The sequence below is a fragment of the Haplochromis burtoni genome, unplaced genomic scaffold, assembly GCF_018398535.1.
Source record: "Haplochromis burtoni strain Fernald_Lab_line unplaced genomic scaffold, NCSU_Asbu1 Contig_2359, whole genome shotgun sequence".
Taxonomy (NCBI): domain Eukaryota; kingdom Metazoa; phylum Chordata; class Actinopteri; order Cichliformes; family Cichlidae; genus Haplochromis; species Haplochromis burtoni.
Genome location: NW_024584720.1, coordinates 451 through 13,197, shown reverse-complemented (window position 1 = coordinate 13,197; position 12,747 = coordinate 451). Strand labels below are relative to the sequence as shown.

Below are 12,747 nucleotides of genomic sequence, written 5' to 3'. Positions count from 1 at the left end.
ACATAACATATTACTTAGTTTAATACATAGAGCTGTTTGGCATATTGAGGGAAAACCTCACATGAAAAACTGTGCATCATTTATACACAGACGAGTTTTTTTTGATTGGAATTGTTATCAATGAATCAAACAATATACACATGGACCCATAAAGAAGCACAAGGAGAGTCACATAATAAAAAAAACACCTGTTTTATTGATGTACAGTACATTTATATGATTATGTAAAGGTCCTCTGGAGCTGCAGAAGACATCATACAGGTTTAACAGGTAAAATAGTGCTGGTACTGCTGCATGTAAAAGCGTTAAAACATCACAAAGCTAAGAAGAACTTCTGATCAAGCAATTTCAGATTATAATCAAGTAACACCCATTTATTTTTTAGGGGAGACCGGGGATAGTTGTAACATTTTTGACATTTCTGTCTGTAAATTGGAGCTCTTTTAAGGTAGTGGATTCAAAATGTAATGCAAAGTATTTACATGTCTCGGCTATTAAATAGTGCAGCTATTTTCTCTGCAGCACAATTACCCATTGCATGGTATGGTCTCAAACACAAAGAGTGAAATGTTACAATTAACCCCATAGTCTGGGTTAGTTGTAACATATCCTGGGGTGAAATGTAACACAATGAAATAAGGGTACTAACAAAACATTAACATGTAATCTTTGTTTATTCAACACATGAATGCACTTAGAGCCATTTATGTAGCTGTGTGTGTGTGTGTGACAGAATGCAGAAATCTAGCTTTTGAACATATTCCAACCCCCCAAAAAAGACAAATTATGGAATTTTCTGCAACTGAATATTTCATTAATTTTGGTTGGTCTTCCTTGAGTTTGGCCTCATTGGCTCAGTGGGCATTATAACCTACAACTCTTGCACCAATTTTGAACATAACAATGAAGCTGAAAAAATGTAGTTGTTCACCAGCATCGCAATTCCATTACTTTTTATCATGGCTTACCTTGGTGTGGTTTGCAAAGTGCTTCAGAAAGATGAGGAAATCTGTTTCTTGCACCCATCCTGATTTATTTCCACTACCAGTACTTCCTACTGGTCCATCTCTGACACAGTGGTCTGCATAATGTATGTGTGGGAACACAAACAGTGGAGGAATTGTGTTGCCAATGGCATTAACCGCATATACAAAAGCGACCAGTGAACCTCTCTCTGCTGATGTCGTTGCCCCAACTTGTTTAATATAAGTTAAAGTAATAGTGTGGTAAGTTGTAACATCTGCATTATTGTTACAACTAACCCAGACTGTTGCTGTTACAACTGACCCAGACTCCTATAGCCATGAACTAGCTAACATTACAGCCAACGGCTAAAACATTAGCACTAAAGACCTACACAGAATATATCCCCATAGACATACAAATAACATAATTTAAGTTTGATGAGTTTAACTGCAAAGCAGATAATGCTATTAGAAATTGAAATAAAGTAGAAAAACTTGTAAGAAATTAAGTGTTACAACTGACCCACGTTCCAATTCCCCGGGCTCCCCTACATGTTTTAATATATGACCACTACTTTTTATTTACTCAACATTTTTAGGATATTACAAAAAAAGTAACACATTCATACTTCCCATGAAGATTCAAAATCGGCCAAAATAACAGTAATGCTATTTTTATGTAAGATTTAAAGGACAATATATGATGATTAAGCTGTTTTATTATCTGTCTGTGCGTCAGTGTTTATTCAAATGGACTCCAGGGATTGAATATTCTCTCATACAAAACATGAAGTCTCCAAATGGCCTCAAAACCCCCCACAACGTCCTCTTCAGAAGGTACTGGGACTGGAATGGGGAATGATTCAGATGACACAGGAAGAGACGGAACGGGAATAGATGGAACAGATGGAACTGGGACAGGGACTGGATTAACTGGAATTGGGATTTTCTCTGGTATTTGTTCTACCACATAAGCTGGCACTTCTGTTAATACTTTACCAAACTTCGATTTGATCAACAAAGCTGAGACAGTTGCAAATAATCCTGTGATGATTGCCAAACCCACAAAAGGTTTAAGCCATGATTTTTGTGCATTTTCCATGTGTCTCTTAATGATGTTAACTTTAGCCTGCTTTCTAATCTCTTCCTGTGACAGATTTTCTGATGACTTTCTAACCCGATTTTCCTCTTTTTGTATTTCTGTCTCCAATGTTTGGAGCATTTCATTAGTGTAGTATCCTCCATTGTTTTCTGTCACTATATCTTCTATGCTATTGAGCAGCTCTGCCACCTGGAACTTGTTGCTTCTATATTCATCTTCCTGGTTGTTCTTCCAGTATTTATTGTCAATGACGTGGCACCGACTCCCACACTTCCTCACCAGATCACTCAGAGCTTCACTTTCATTAACAAAATCCTTGATCTTCATTCCTTCAGGGAGCTGGTCACCATGAGTAAAAACCACTGCAGCGTATTTAAGAACATCTTCAGAGAAATGTTCACATAATTGTGCGATGACAGCCTTTTCGTGCTCTGTGAATTTCTCTGCTTTGAGCACAATGAGAAAAGCATGAGGACCCGGAGCACACTCTGTAATACAGCTCAACATCTCATGCTCCAACTTCTCAGACCTGCTTGGGTCAAAGAAACCAGGAGTGTCGATTAAAGTTAGGCTTCTTCCATCAACAGTCTTGGTCTCGCTCTGAGACAAACATGCGTTTGAGTCATTAAAATGATTAATCTTCAATCTGGTCTCGCCAAATATGGTATTAGCCAGACTGCTTTTCCCAGTTCCAGTTTTTCCCAGCAGGACAATCCTCCTTGTCTTTGTCACTGGAAGAAAGACAAGGGGGTAGGGACAAATAAGTAAATACTTCTGCCTACTCCTTTTCAAACAAATAATGGAATAAAAGTTTGTAATGATTGTGAAGGCACGTGTTTGAAATGTTTGAAATAAAAATGAACTGAACTGAACTGAACACTGGAAGAAAAAATGAATAGATGAAAAAAATCAGATTAACTCATCTGCTTCCTGACATCTCTGATCAATTATCAGATTTCAGATCAAAAATGTATCAACCCAGTATCACAGCAAAGTATAGACATGCCAGACCACGGTGTCTAATTTACACAAGAAATCGGTAGTAAACAAAACGCATGTTAAGCACATTCAACGGTCCTTAATCATCAGAAACTATTAAACTGGGCGGGTAATATGTATATACATGTACATGTGAATAATTTCTGTTTAATGCTTTCCCACAATTTTCCCATTTTTAAATTTTGGTTTGAAATAAAAAAGCTCCCTCTGATGTTACTGCAACTTCAGAATGTGTGTCTTGGACATAGTGGACATATTATATATAAAGGATGGCCCTGTCTCAGCAAAATTTTGCATGAACATTTTCATGCAATAAATCTATTTTGTATGTTTTTATGAAATAGATTTATTGTAAATCCTAATTGTGTCTAGATTCCTTTTACTTGTAATGTATTACATACCCAACAAACATACTTATTTCTGTCAAGGTCTGGAGTCGGTTGACTCCGTGTTTAAGTTTTGTTTATTCAGTGTTCTGGGATTTTGTGGGGCTTTCATAGTTTTGTCTTTTGTCATGTTTTCATGTTCTTACTTATTCTTTAGGACCGCTGTGCTTTCCCAGCCTTTAGGTTTTGTCTGAATGCCTCCCTTGTATTCCCTGTGTAGTGTCATGTGTACCTGGTTTGATGTTCGTGTTATTTCTCGTTTTAATTTGACAGTCCATGCCCTGTGTCAGTAGCGGTTTTAGATACGGGCGACACGGGTGGTTGCCCGGGGCGGCATCGTGGTGGGGGGCGACATCACGGGCATCGGCGTCACAGCGCATATTGGGAATGGCATAGGCACCAATCGGTTTCTATCGCCCATTTGCTGGGAGTAAAGGCGCCCTCCGTTTGCGAGGTGCACCTGCTGCTTGCCGCACAGGGAGGAGAGGGGAGGAGGGGGGCGGCGGGGAATTCTCTGACTGGCTGGAGCAGCATCTAATAACCAACTCGGAAAATAAAACAAAATAAAATCAAAACAACAAACACGAAAACACCTGACATCATGATACAGACTTATAATTTGCACCAATGTTTTTTCGAAATTCTATACGTGAAAAGTGAGTGCGAGAGCCCTCGGTGCACCTGCTTACTGCTGAAGTCAAAGTAAACTTTATTGTCATCTCCGCTACATACAGTCCAGTATATAGAGAGACGAGATGACGAGGCTCCAGTTACAGCAGTGCAAGTAAACAAACAATAAATATAAGAAGAGTAAGAAAATAAATATACACTTTAGGACTCGGGGTGAAGGGATCAATAACAATTTAAAATGTATATTTTACAGTTTGATGATTTAAAGTCTCACACACAACCTGTCGAAAGGGGAGGGGGGGCGGCTGCTTCCAAATAGAGCGCATTTCATTTATAATGTTGAAAATCCAAGCCCATTATGTATTCATGATTTGAATCCTGGATTGTGTGAAATCTCAGAAGTACACCCTAGACAAAGTGAATCTGTGAACTAAGGTTTAGGTGTGTTAGATCATGCTGTGGTGATCCTTGGGTTGAGGGATGGGTGTTCATACTGGAATGCAAAATCAAAACCAATGGAAGATGGACAAGAAAAGTTCAAAGCCATCAGGTGCTCAGTTTAGAAAAAGAGAAAAGAAGAGGAGGAGAAACGAGCAAAAGATGCAGGTAAGCAGATGTGTCATTGGATAATGGCAGGTCATCCTGAAACAATCAGAATCAGAATACTTTATTAATCCCTAAGGAAATTATGTGGGTTGCTCCAAGAAGAAATGGTAAAAATAGTAACAGTAACAGACTAAACTCCAAACAATACATTATGTTACAGATTTTAATATTAATTAGTCATTGTCAATTGTTGATTTGTCCTGTTCTCATTGTATGACGAATTATGATGGCTGTTTGGTAGCCGTTTGCATACTATGCATACTCTCTCTCTCTTCATATGTGTGTGTGTGTACAACAGTTTTATGTTAATGTACAATCCTTAATATGTTTTGTGTGTGTGTGTGTGGGGGGGGGGGGGGGCCCGAGGGAGTGTTCGCCCAGGGCACCAAACAGGCTAGGACCACCACTGCCCTGTGTCAGTGTGTCTAGTTTTCCTTCCCTTGTCTCGTTATGTCTAAAGAATCCCAGCTGTGTTTCGCTCCTGTTTCCCATTTCCTCATTACTGACTTGTATATTTAAACCCTGTGTTGTCCGTTGCCCTTTCTTGCGTTGTACCTCCTCTTGTGTGTGAGTCTGTGTTAAAGAGTTCAAGCGTTAGCTCCTCATTTCTTGTTTCCTGGTGTTTGAGCTGTCATTTTTCAGTGTTTTTGTTTTTAGTTTCCATTATACTTTGTTTTTTGTTAGCTTATGTTTGTACCCCGCCTTTCGCCCTATGACAGCTGGGATAGGCTCCAGCGCCCCCCGCGACCCTGAAAAGGATAAGCGGAAGCGAATGGATGGATGGATGGATGGATGGATGGATGGATGTTTGGACAGTTTTCCCAGCAATAAAGCAGTCGCCTTAAGTTTATGTTTTGTATTTGAATTCTGCATTTGGGTCCACTTCCTTTCTGCCAACCACACATGAAGGATTTCTTGTGACACAACTAAATTTAAAGCATGTTTGAGATATTAAAAGAAAAGCATGAACTACCATTAATGCAGTACTACTTTGCAAGCCATGTGTCACCAAACAACCCTATATAACCAAAAATCTTGCTTGTATTTATAAGATTAATAAAGCTTAGAGAACCAAGATTTTTTTTTTCTTATAAGGAGATAGCTCTTGAAATGAACTCAGCTGATTTAAAAAACAGGTCACACCTTAGGATTTTGAATGACAAAAAAATCATATTTTTGGAGTAATGTCTATTTAAAAGTTACTTGTCACCATGCTGAGGAAAGTGTGTCAAAAATACAGTCTGGCTCATGATGTGTCTCTGAAGTGAGTCGTTTGCTTTTGTTCTTGTACTTGACTTGACTTGTGCTTCGCTTCTGCTACCTGTCTAAGTTGTTATCTGGGTTTAAGCCAAAAGAAGCGAACAAAACACTTCGCACACTGTATATTTACATATAATAATCCAAAGTGCTGCAACGTAGAGATAAAGATAATAAATAACTACATGACACAAAAAGATCATGATGCAAGAAGAAAGAAAAAGTTAAGCTGTATTTCATTGCCCTTAGGGATGTTTTAATATTTTTATTTCTATTCTTCAGGAAAGTGGAATTTATTTCTATTACAGTGGTCCCTCGAGTTGCGTTATAAAAGTAACCCGTGATAAGTGAAATCCGCCATTTATTTTTTATAATTATTACAGATGTTGTAAGGCTTTAAAACCCCTCAACACTTTATACACTTTTCTCAGACAGGCATGGACATTTTCACACTTTTCTCTCTTGTTTAAACACTCTCAAAGTTCAAACCTTGTATAAAAAGAAGTCCGCCCGCAGGTGATGATGTTTTGTCGACATTGTTGTGTTTGTTGGGGAGAAAACTTACAAACATACAATACAGCACTTCAGTGTCACACTGCTAGTGATCGAAGATTTATGTAAATTTGACAAGCTCAACACATTGTGTACTGTACAGGAGACACGGTACGAGATTGATTGACAATGGTCTACAGCCAATCAGGACGCAAGCTGAACTGCGATATAGCAAGGGACCACTGTTTATGAATTATTTTTATATAGGCCTTCACACATTTCTTTAATGCTACTGACTGCATAGATTCTCTTGTTTTGTGAACTATATATAATTTTTTTTAAAGTTTCGATCGATATTCCTAGAATACCAGAGTCTGCATTTTGTTTTGATTTATTTAGTCTCATTTTTTGTTGCATTTTTCAATATGTGAAACTTTGATAGTAGTCTGGCAACGTGAGCAACACTTAAAAGCATTAAACTGAGGTTACAGTAAAGTTGACTTAAGCTGATATCTGTTTTTTTTAAAAGAAATTAATAGATGAATTATTTAATTGAAATGTAAGTAACTGAATCTGTTACTTACTGCTCATCATTAACATGAGGCTATTCAGCTGATAAATGAAATCTGTCAAGAAAAATTCAAGACACTTGGTTACATGTGATAAAATTAGCTGTTTTATTAGTGAACATTTGTAACAAAGAAACCGTCACAAAACAGAAGCAAAAGTTATTTGAAAGTTATAGATCTATTAAAGAAATGTTTTAAGCTGGAGTAATGGACATGTTCATGGGTAAAGTTTGAAATATAAACTGGAACATAAAGACTGTATTAGCATAATGGGAAAATTCACACATTATATTAAGCATATGTTGCTTCATTTATATGTTAACAGTAAGCATTCAAAAAAAACAACAACTCAGAAATCCAATCATGATGAACAAAAAGATTCTAAAGTTTCCTGTTCTATAATTTTAATAATGACTCTCTGATGGCAGCTTGTAAAAGTGATTGTGAGTAGTTTCCTAGCAATATACACGAATCCTGTGCATCTGTGGATTTTAAAGGTACTTTATTGAGAGTTTAACAGAGGATGCAAAAATTCTGATATTTAATTTCTAACTCCTTTTATACCTCTAAAAAAATTGGTTTAGTGCTGTAGTTTGTCTGTCAGCTCTATTATCTGTTTCAAACCAATGTTACTGATGCTATTCAGCTGCTGGCTCAGCAGACCCAGCAGGAATTGTGTCAGATGCTGTTGCTGCGTCTGCCATCATTCCTTTTGCTGCAGCTACTCCTGCTGCTGTTCCTAATGCTACTCCTACTGCTAAACCTAGACTTCTTTCTTCTTTCATAAATTTTATCGCTCCACCAAGGAGTGCACCCAGTAGAGCTCCTGTTGTAACTCCTGCAGCTTTTGACAACAGATTTTTAAACACAGATTGTTTTGCCTTTGTTGCAGTTTCCTCTTCCGTAAAGTCTGGAGATGACTGTTTGATGCGACCTTCCTCTTGTTGAATATCTCTCTTCACTCCTTGCAGCATCTCATTGGTGAAGTAGCCTCCTTTGTTTGCATCAATAATCTCGTCAATGGTTTTGAGTAATTCTGCCACCTGATACTGGTTGGTCCTGTATTCATCTCCCTGGTTGTTCTTCCAGTATTTGTTATCAATGACGTGGCAGCGGCCCCCACACTTCTTGATCAGATCGCTCAGAGCTTCACTTTGTTTAACAAACTCTTCGATCTTCATTCCCTCAGGAAGATGGTCACCATGAGTAAAGATTATTATAGTAAATCTAAATACTTCAACTGAGAAATATTGATTAATTTTGTCTATTACAGCCTTTTCATGCTCTGTGTATTTCTCCACTTTAAGCACAATGAGAAAAATATGAGGACCAGGAGCACATTCTTTGATACACCTCAATATTTCAGACTTCATCTCCTCCTCAGGTCTGTCTGTGTCAATAAATCCAGGAGTGTCAATAAAGAGTACCATTCTTCCACTGACTGACATGTACTTTGCCTGACATTCACTTGTTCCAGATTTGGGGGTATGATCTACTTCAAACACAGGCTCTCCACACAGGGTGTTGACAATACCAGCTCCAGTTTTTCCCAGGACCACAATCCTTCTTGCTGACTCTATAAGACAGTAATGATTCAGTGTCAGTTCTTTATCTATTGCTCTGTCTAAACAGTGCAACAAAAATAAACAGTAAAGTCAAATAAAACATTTATGACAACATATACAAGCTATAGCTGCAAATGATGGACGTGTCTGCTTTCTTTTAAATGTAAATAAAACTGCATGAAGTTCACAAACCAGTCAGTAATTGGCTTAAAAATACATGGTGGTACAGTAGAAAGAATGTTCATTTCTTTGACTGTTGTGCACAGTTCAGATCTAGCTGTTCAGATGGTGGATACCAACCAAATAATTTAGAATTATTACGTCTAGCAAGCATATACTCCATATTATTCTGCTATAATATTCAGATTTACAGCCTTAAATATATTAGGTAATGTTTACACAACTACTTTAGGTATTGAGTGGAGTAGATAACCTTGACTGAGAAAAACAATCACTTTCAGCTGGTTGGAGAGAAGGTTCTTCCTTTCTGTTTCCCATGTTTTTGTTAATTATCAATACATGATTATAACTGCAACTTACCATCCATGTTTTTGAAAGTAAAATCAGCGCAGAGACACACGACTACTCAGATCCTGTGGACGTTGTGACTGCGCCTTGAATGAGAATGAGAGAACTATCGTGCATATCGAAATTTAGTAATATAAAAAAACCCACAATTTTCTTTCATTTTTTATGTAAAAATCTTGACCAGCACCTTGTTGTAACGCAAAGTTAAATATGCTTGTAGTAAATTTGTGATTAGCAAAAGAGAAGGTCAAGACTCTAGAAAAATGGTATTACTCTTCTAGAATACTATAATTAAAAGTATTATCTAATTATAAATACAGAAAAAGGATGTGTTACATATTTGAAATCTTCTTCAAGCACCTGTTCCCTTTAGGGGTCACCTAAGCGAATCATATGATGCCATCTCGCCCTAACCTTAGCTTCATCCTCTGTTATACCAACTCTCTGCATGTCCTCCTTCACTACTGTACAGCCACAGATCTTATCTGTGGTCTTTCTCTTTTCTCTTGCCTAACAACTCCATGGTCAACATTCTTTGTCTATTATGGTAAATATTATCCCTCAATTCAATTCAATTTTTTTTATAAAGCTCCAAATCAAAACAACATTTTCGTCAAGGCACTTTATATTGTAAGGTAAAGAAAGCAGCAAAAATAATCACATGACCCCCCCTTTGCTTAACTGCTTTGGCAACAGTGGGAAGGAAAAACTCCCTTTTAACAGGAAGAAACCATCTGGCACGACCAGTTTGGGGTAAGAAGAGGAAGACAGGAAAAACCACATACTGTGGAAGAGATCCAGAGATTAATAATAACTAAAGATTAAATGCAGAGAGGTGTATAAACACACAGTAAGTGAAAAGGGTGACTGTAGAAGAAACAGTGCATCATGGGAATCCCTAGACCTATTGTAGCGTAACTAAGGGAAAATTTAGAGTCACCTGATCCAACCCCTCTATATCCTTTAGCAAAAAGGAAAGTTTTAAGCCTAATCTGAGCAGTCTGAGTTGATACATTACTATGTAGTATGTGGTCTTTAAGATATGATTGGACCTGTAAATTTAAGACCTTGTACGTGATGATGTGATCCTTCTGCACATGTCCAAACCATTTCAGCCACGCCTCTCTAATTTTGTCCCCATCTTTGTGCGACCTGGTCACTGCTAATGAAAAAGAGCTTCTCCTCGCTGGGTTTTTGTACGACTCACTTTAGTGTAGCCCCGGCTCTAACCCTCTCTCGTGTTTCCCTATGATTTCCCAGTTCTGATGTCTTCGTCTGTTTATTGTATATAGATTCCCTGGAAACGTCCTTGTTTCTCCTCTCTGGATTCCTCTCTGAGCATGAGTGTTTGGGAGAGTGGTGTGGGATGTCAGAAGTGGAGTGTCCCTCTCCTCTCCATCTCATGGATCACTGGAACCCCTGACGTTCACACATTTGTATATAGCTCACTTGGTGCTTCTAAATAAACATTCATTCCACTTTTTTCCTATGTCTGCACGTGAGTCAGTTCAGTCACATTGACACAAAGTTATTTTATAATTCTATACACTTCTTCTCTCACTTAAACAGGTTGTCTTTCACCTGCTCCCTATGCTCACTACAGATCACACTGAAATGTACTGAAATGTACACACTGTAATCAGATTCAATTACGGCTGGCATAATTAACTTGATGAATAAATTATGTATTTGTAGTTACATAGCTGATTTGTTTTGACCCCTATGAGAGTTTGGTGACCTGTCCCGTCAGTTGCCCTATGACAGCTGGGATAGGCTCCAGCCTCACCTGATTTGGATAAGCGGAAGAAACTGGATAAATGAATCCTTTTCTATTTTCCCTCTCATTCTCCTTTTAGCTTGTTTTGCATTATGTTATGTAAAGCATGTTCCTGTTTTCAGTGCTTCCTTTTCTGACTTTGATCAATAGTTACATTCATTTTCATATTCAAAACCAAGGTCACAACAAGAGTTACATTCAAAGTCAAAGTCACCCTCTGTTTTCTCCGTTCTTTAGACATATTAGCTTTGAACTTCACTGCACAGGACGTGAAATTGCTGCTACAGAAGCCACATTATGTTGAAATGACACCAACACCAAAAACTAAAGAGATGCACTAAGTTTTGTTGCCTCTGCTATTGTTTGAGTACTTTAAGATCCAGAGGTTTCGGTTCATGTCTGAGTTCTTTAAGCTGACTTGAATTTGATGGGTTGGTAATTTTCTATCACATCTTTGCCAGACTGGCCACTCTAAAACACTCGTTTGCTGATTTTGCAGATTATTTCTACCTAATGAAGAAGGTAATTACACTTAAAATAAAAGTGTAGAAAGGAGGAGAGCACCTGAGCACAGAAGTACAGATACAGTTATAATGTGTGTTACCATCAAAATATCGAGAGAGAAAGAGAGGCTGCATGCCCAGAGATGCATGGGTCTTTGTAATGTGCTCTTGTGCATCATGGAGACTGCACAGAGGAAAAGAGAGTACATATGCATGGTTTCTACATCATATCACACTGACTGTTCACAGTAGACAAAAAGACCCTTGGACAACTGCAAACATTCCAGCCTTCCCAATAGCAAGTCTGACCCTCTCTAATATTTGGAGCAATGAAATGATTCATTCAGCTTTTTCAGTTTATCAGAAGCTAATAATTCAGAGTTTGTCCAAACAAAACATTTCCTTTAAACTCATATTCGTTTCGTTTCATTGTATTTGATATAAAGTAAACTTGACTAACCGTCCATGTTGTCAAAAGAAATCACACTCGTCACCGGGACCTCACGATGTCCTTGCTGCATGTTTTTCCACCTGCTCTCTTGCTGCACTTTGGCTGTGCTTTCGTTTGTCACCGGTTGGACTTTTAAACTGACACTGTAACTACACAAAACAATGAGCAACACCTGATGCTGCAGGGTGCAGTACACTCACAGATATTTTTTGCTGCAACTCCATGCGAAACCACAACACGATGGTGTATAACTGTTCACATTTGATATATCAGAGCTGTTTATCACATTAACCTGTGTCTACTATTTTTTTATTTTATGAGTGGTAACAGAACTGAAAATCAAATGCCACATATAATAGCAAAATCATTTATAAATAAAAGCAATTGTTGAAAAAAATAGTTTGAAGCAGATACTTTGATGACTGCACAATGAACTGAGACATAATTTCTTTAGGGATTATTAAAGTATTCTGATTCTGACATAGTGTTGAACAGCTCAGTAAATCCCCTCAGTGCTTTAAAAACAGGACAATTCAGAGTTTGAATAAGGGACTGGTAAAATGTTTCTGTTTCTCATCCTAGTTAAAGAAGTTTTAAACAAAGAAGGGAGTTTTAATTAGGTTAAGTTTGAAAAATGGGAGAAACTGATGCATTCATTCCCTCTTGACAGTTTACTGGTACATGCACATGTAATGCTTCATTAATGCATAACTGCAGATTAAACAACCAATCAGTGCATGAAATCCAGTGTCTTTGAAATCAGCTGCTTTTTTAAAATAAATGTAGTATGTTTGATATGCGTATGTAAGTACATAGAATAGGAAAATAGTTTTTTGTTCACATTTAAAAATATATTTCATATATTTAGGGCTGAAAAACACATATAAGCTCTATTAACTAAGTCAATTTTACACCCC

The 12,747-nt window shown here is 37.6% G+C and overlaps 2 protein-coding genes across 3 annotated transcripts; both read right to left on the bottom strand.

Annotated features, from left to right (window-relative positions):
• Positions 1-1,634: 1,634 nt before the first annotated feature.
• Positions 1,635-2,798, bottom strand: LOC121813728 (GTPase IMAP family member 1-like; the record flags this gene model as incomplete). Its single annotated transcript, XM_042217623.1, is given in 1 exon segment — positions 1,635-2,798. A coding segment is annotated over 1 exon segment (867 nt). The 3' UTR covers positions 1,635-1,707.
• Positions 2,799-7,092: 4,294 nt separating this feature from the next.
• On the bottom strand, positions 7,093-11,948 carry LOC102291864 (GTPase IMAP family member 7-like). Of its 2 annotated transcripts, none has more exons than XM_042217624.1 (2): positions 11,840-11,948; positions 7,093-8,582 (listed from the first exon to the last, which is right to left on the bottom strand). In XM_042217624.1, exons 1-2 carry the CDS (start codon positions 11,898-11,900, stop codon positions 7,645-7,647), a joined length of 999 nt encoding a protein of 332 aa, XP_042073558.1. In that variant the 5' UTR covers positions 11,901-11,948; the 3' UTR covers positions 7,093-7,644. The 2 variants fall into 2 exon arrangements, with proteins under 2 accessions (XP_042073558.1, XP_042073559.1); XM_042217625.1 differs by lacking the exon at positions 11,840-11,948 and adding an exon at positions 9,112-9,133.
• Between the last annotated feature and the right edge of the window lie 799 nt (positions 11,949-12,747).

Bases quoted from the DNA above. Each gene is read 5' to 3' on its own strand.
- LOC102291864 (XM_042217624.1), bottom strand. From the start codon at position 11,900: ATGCAGCAAGGACATCGTGAGGTCCCGGTGACGAGTGTGATTTCTTTT. The intron at 8,583-11,839 runs GTTAGTCAAGTT...ACTGTCTTATAG, and splicing joins TTCTTTTGACAACATGGACG to AGTCAGCAAGAAGGATTGTG.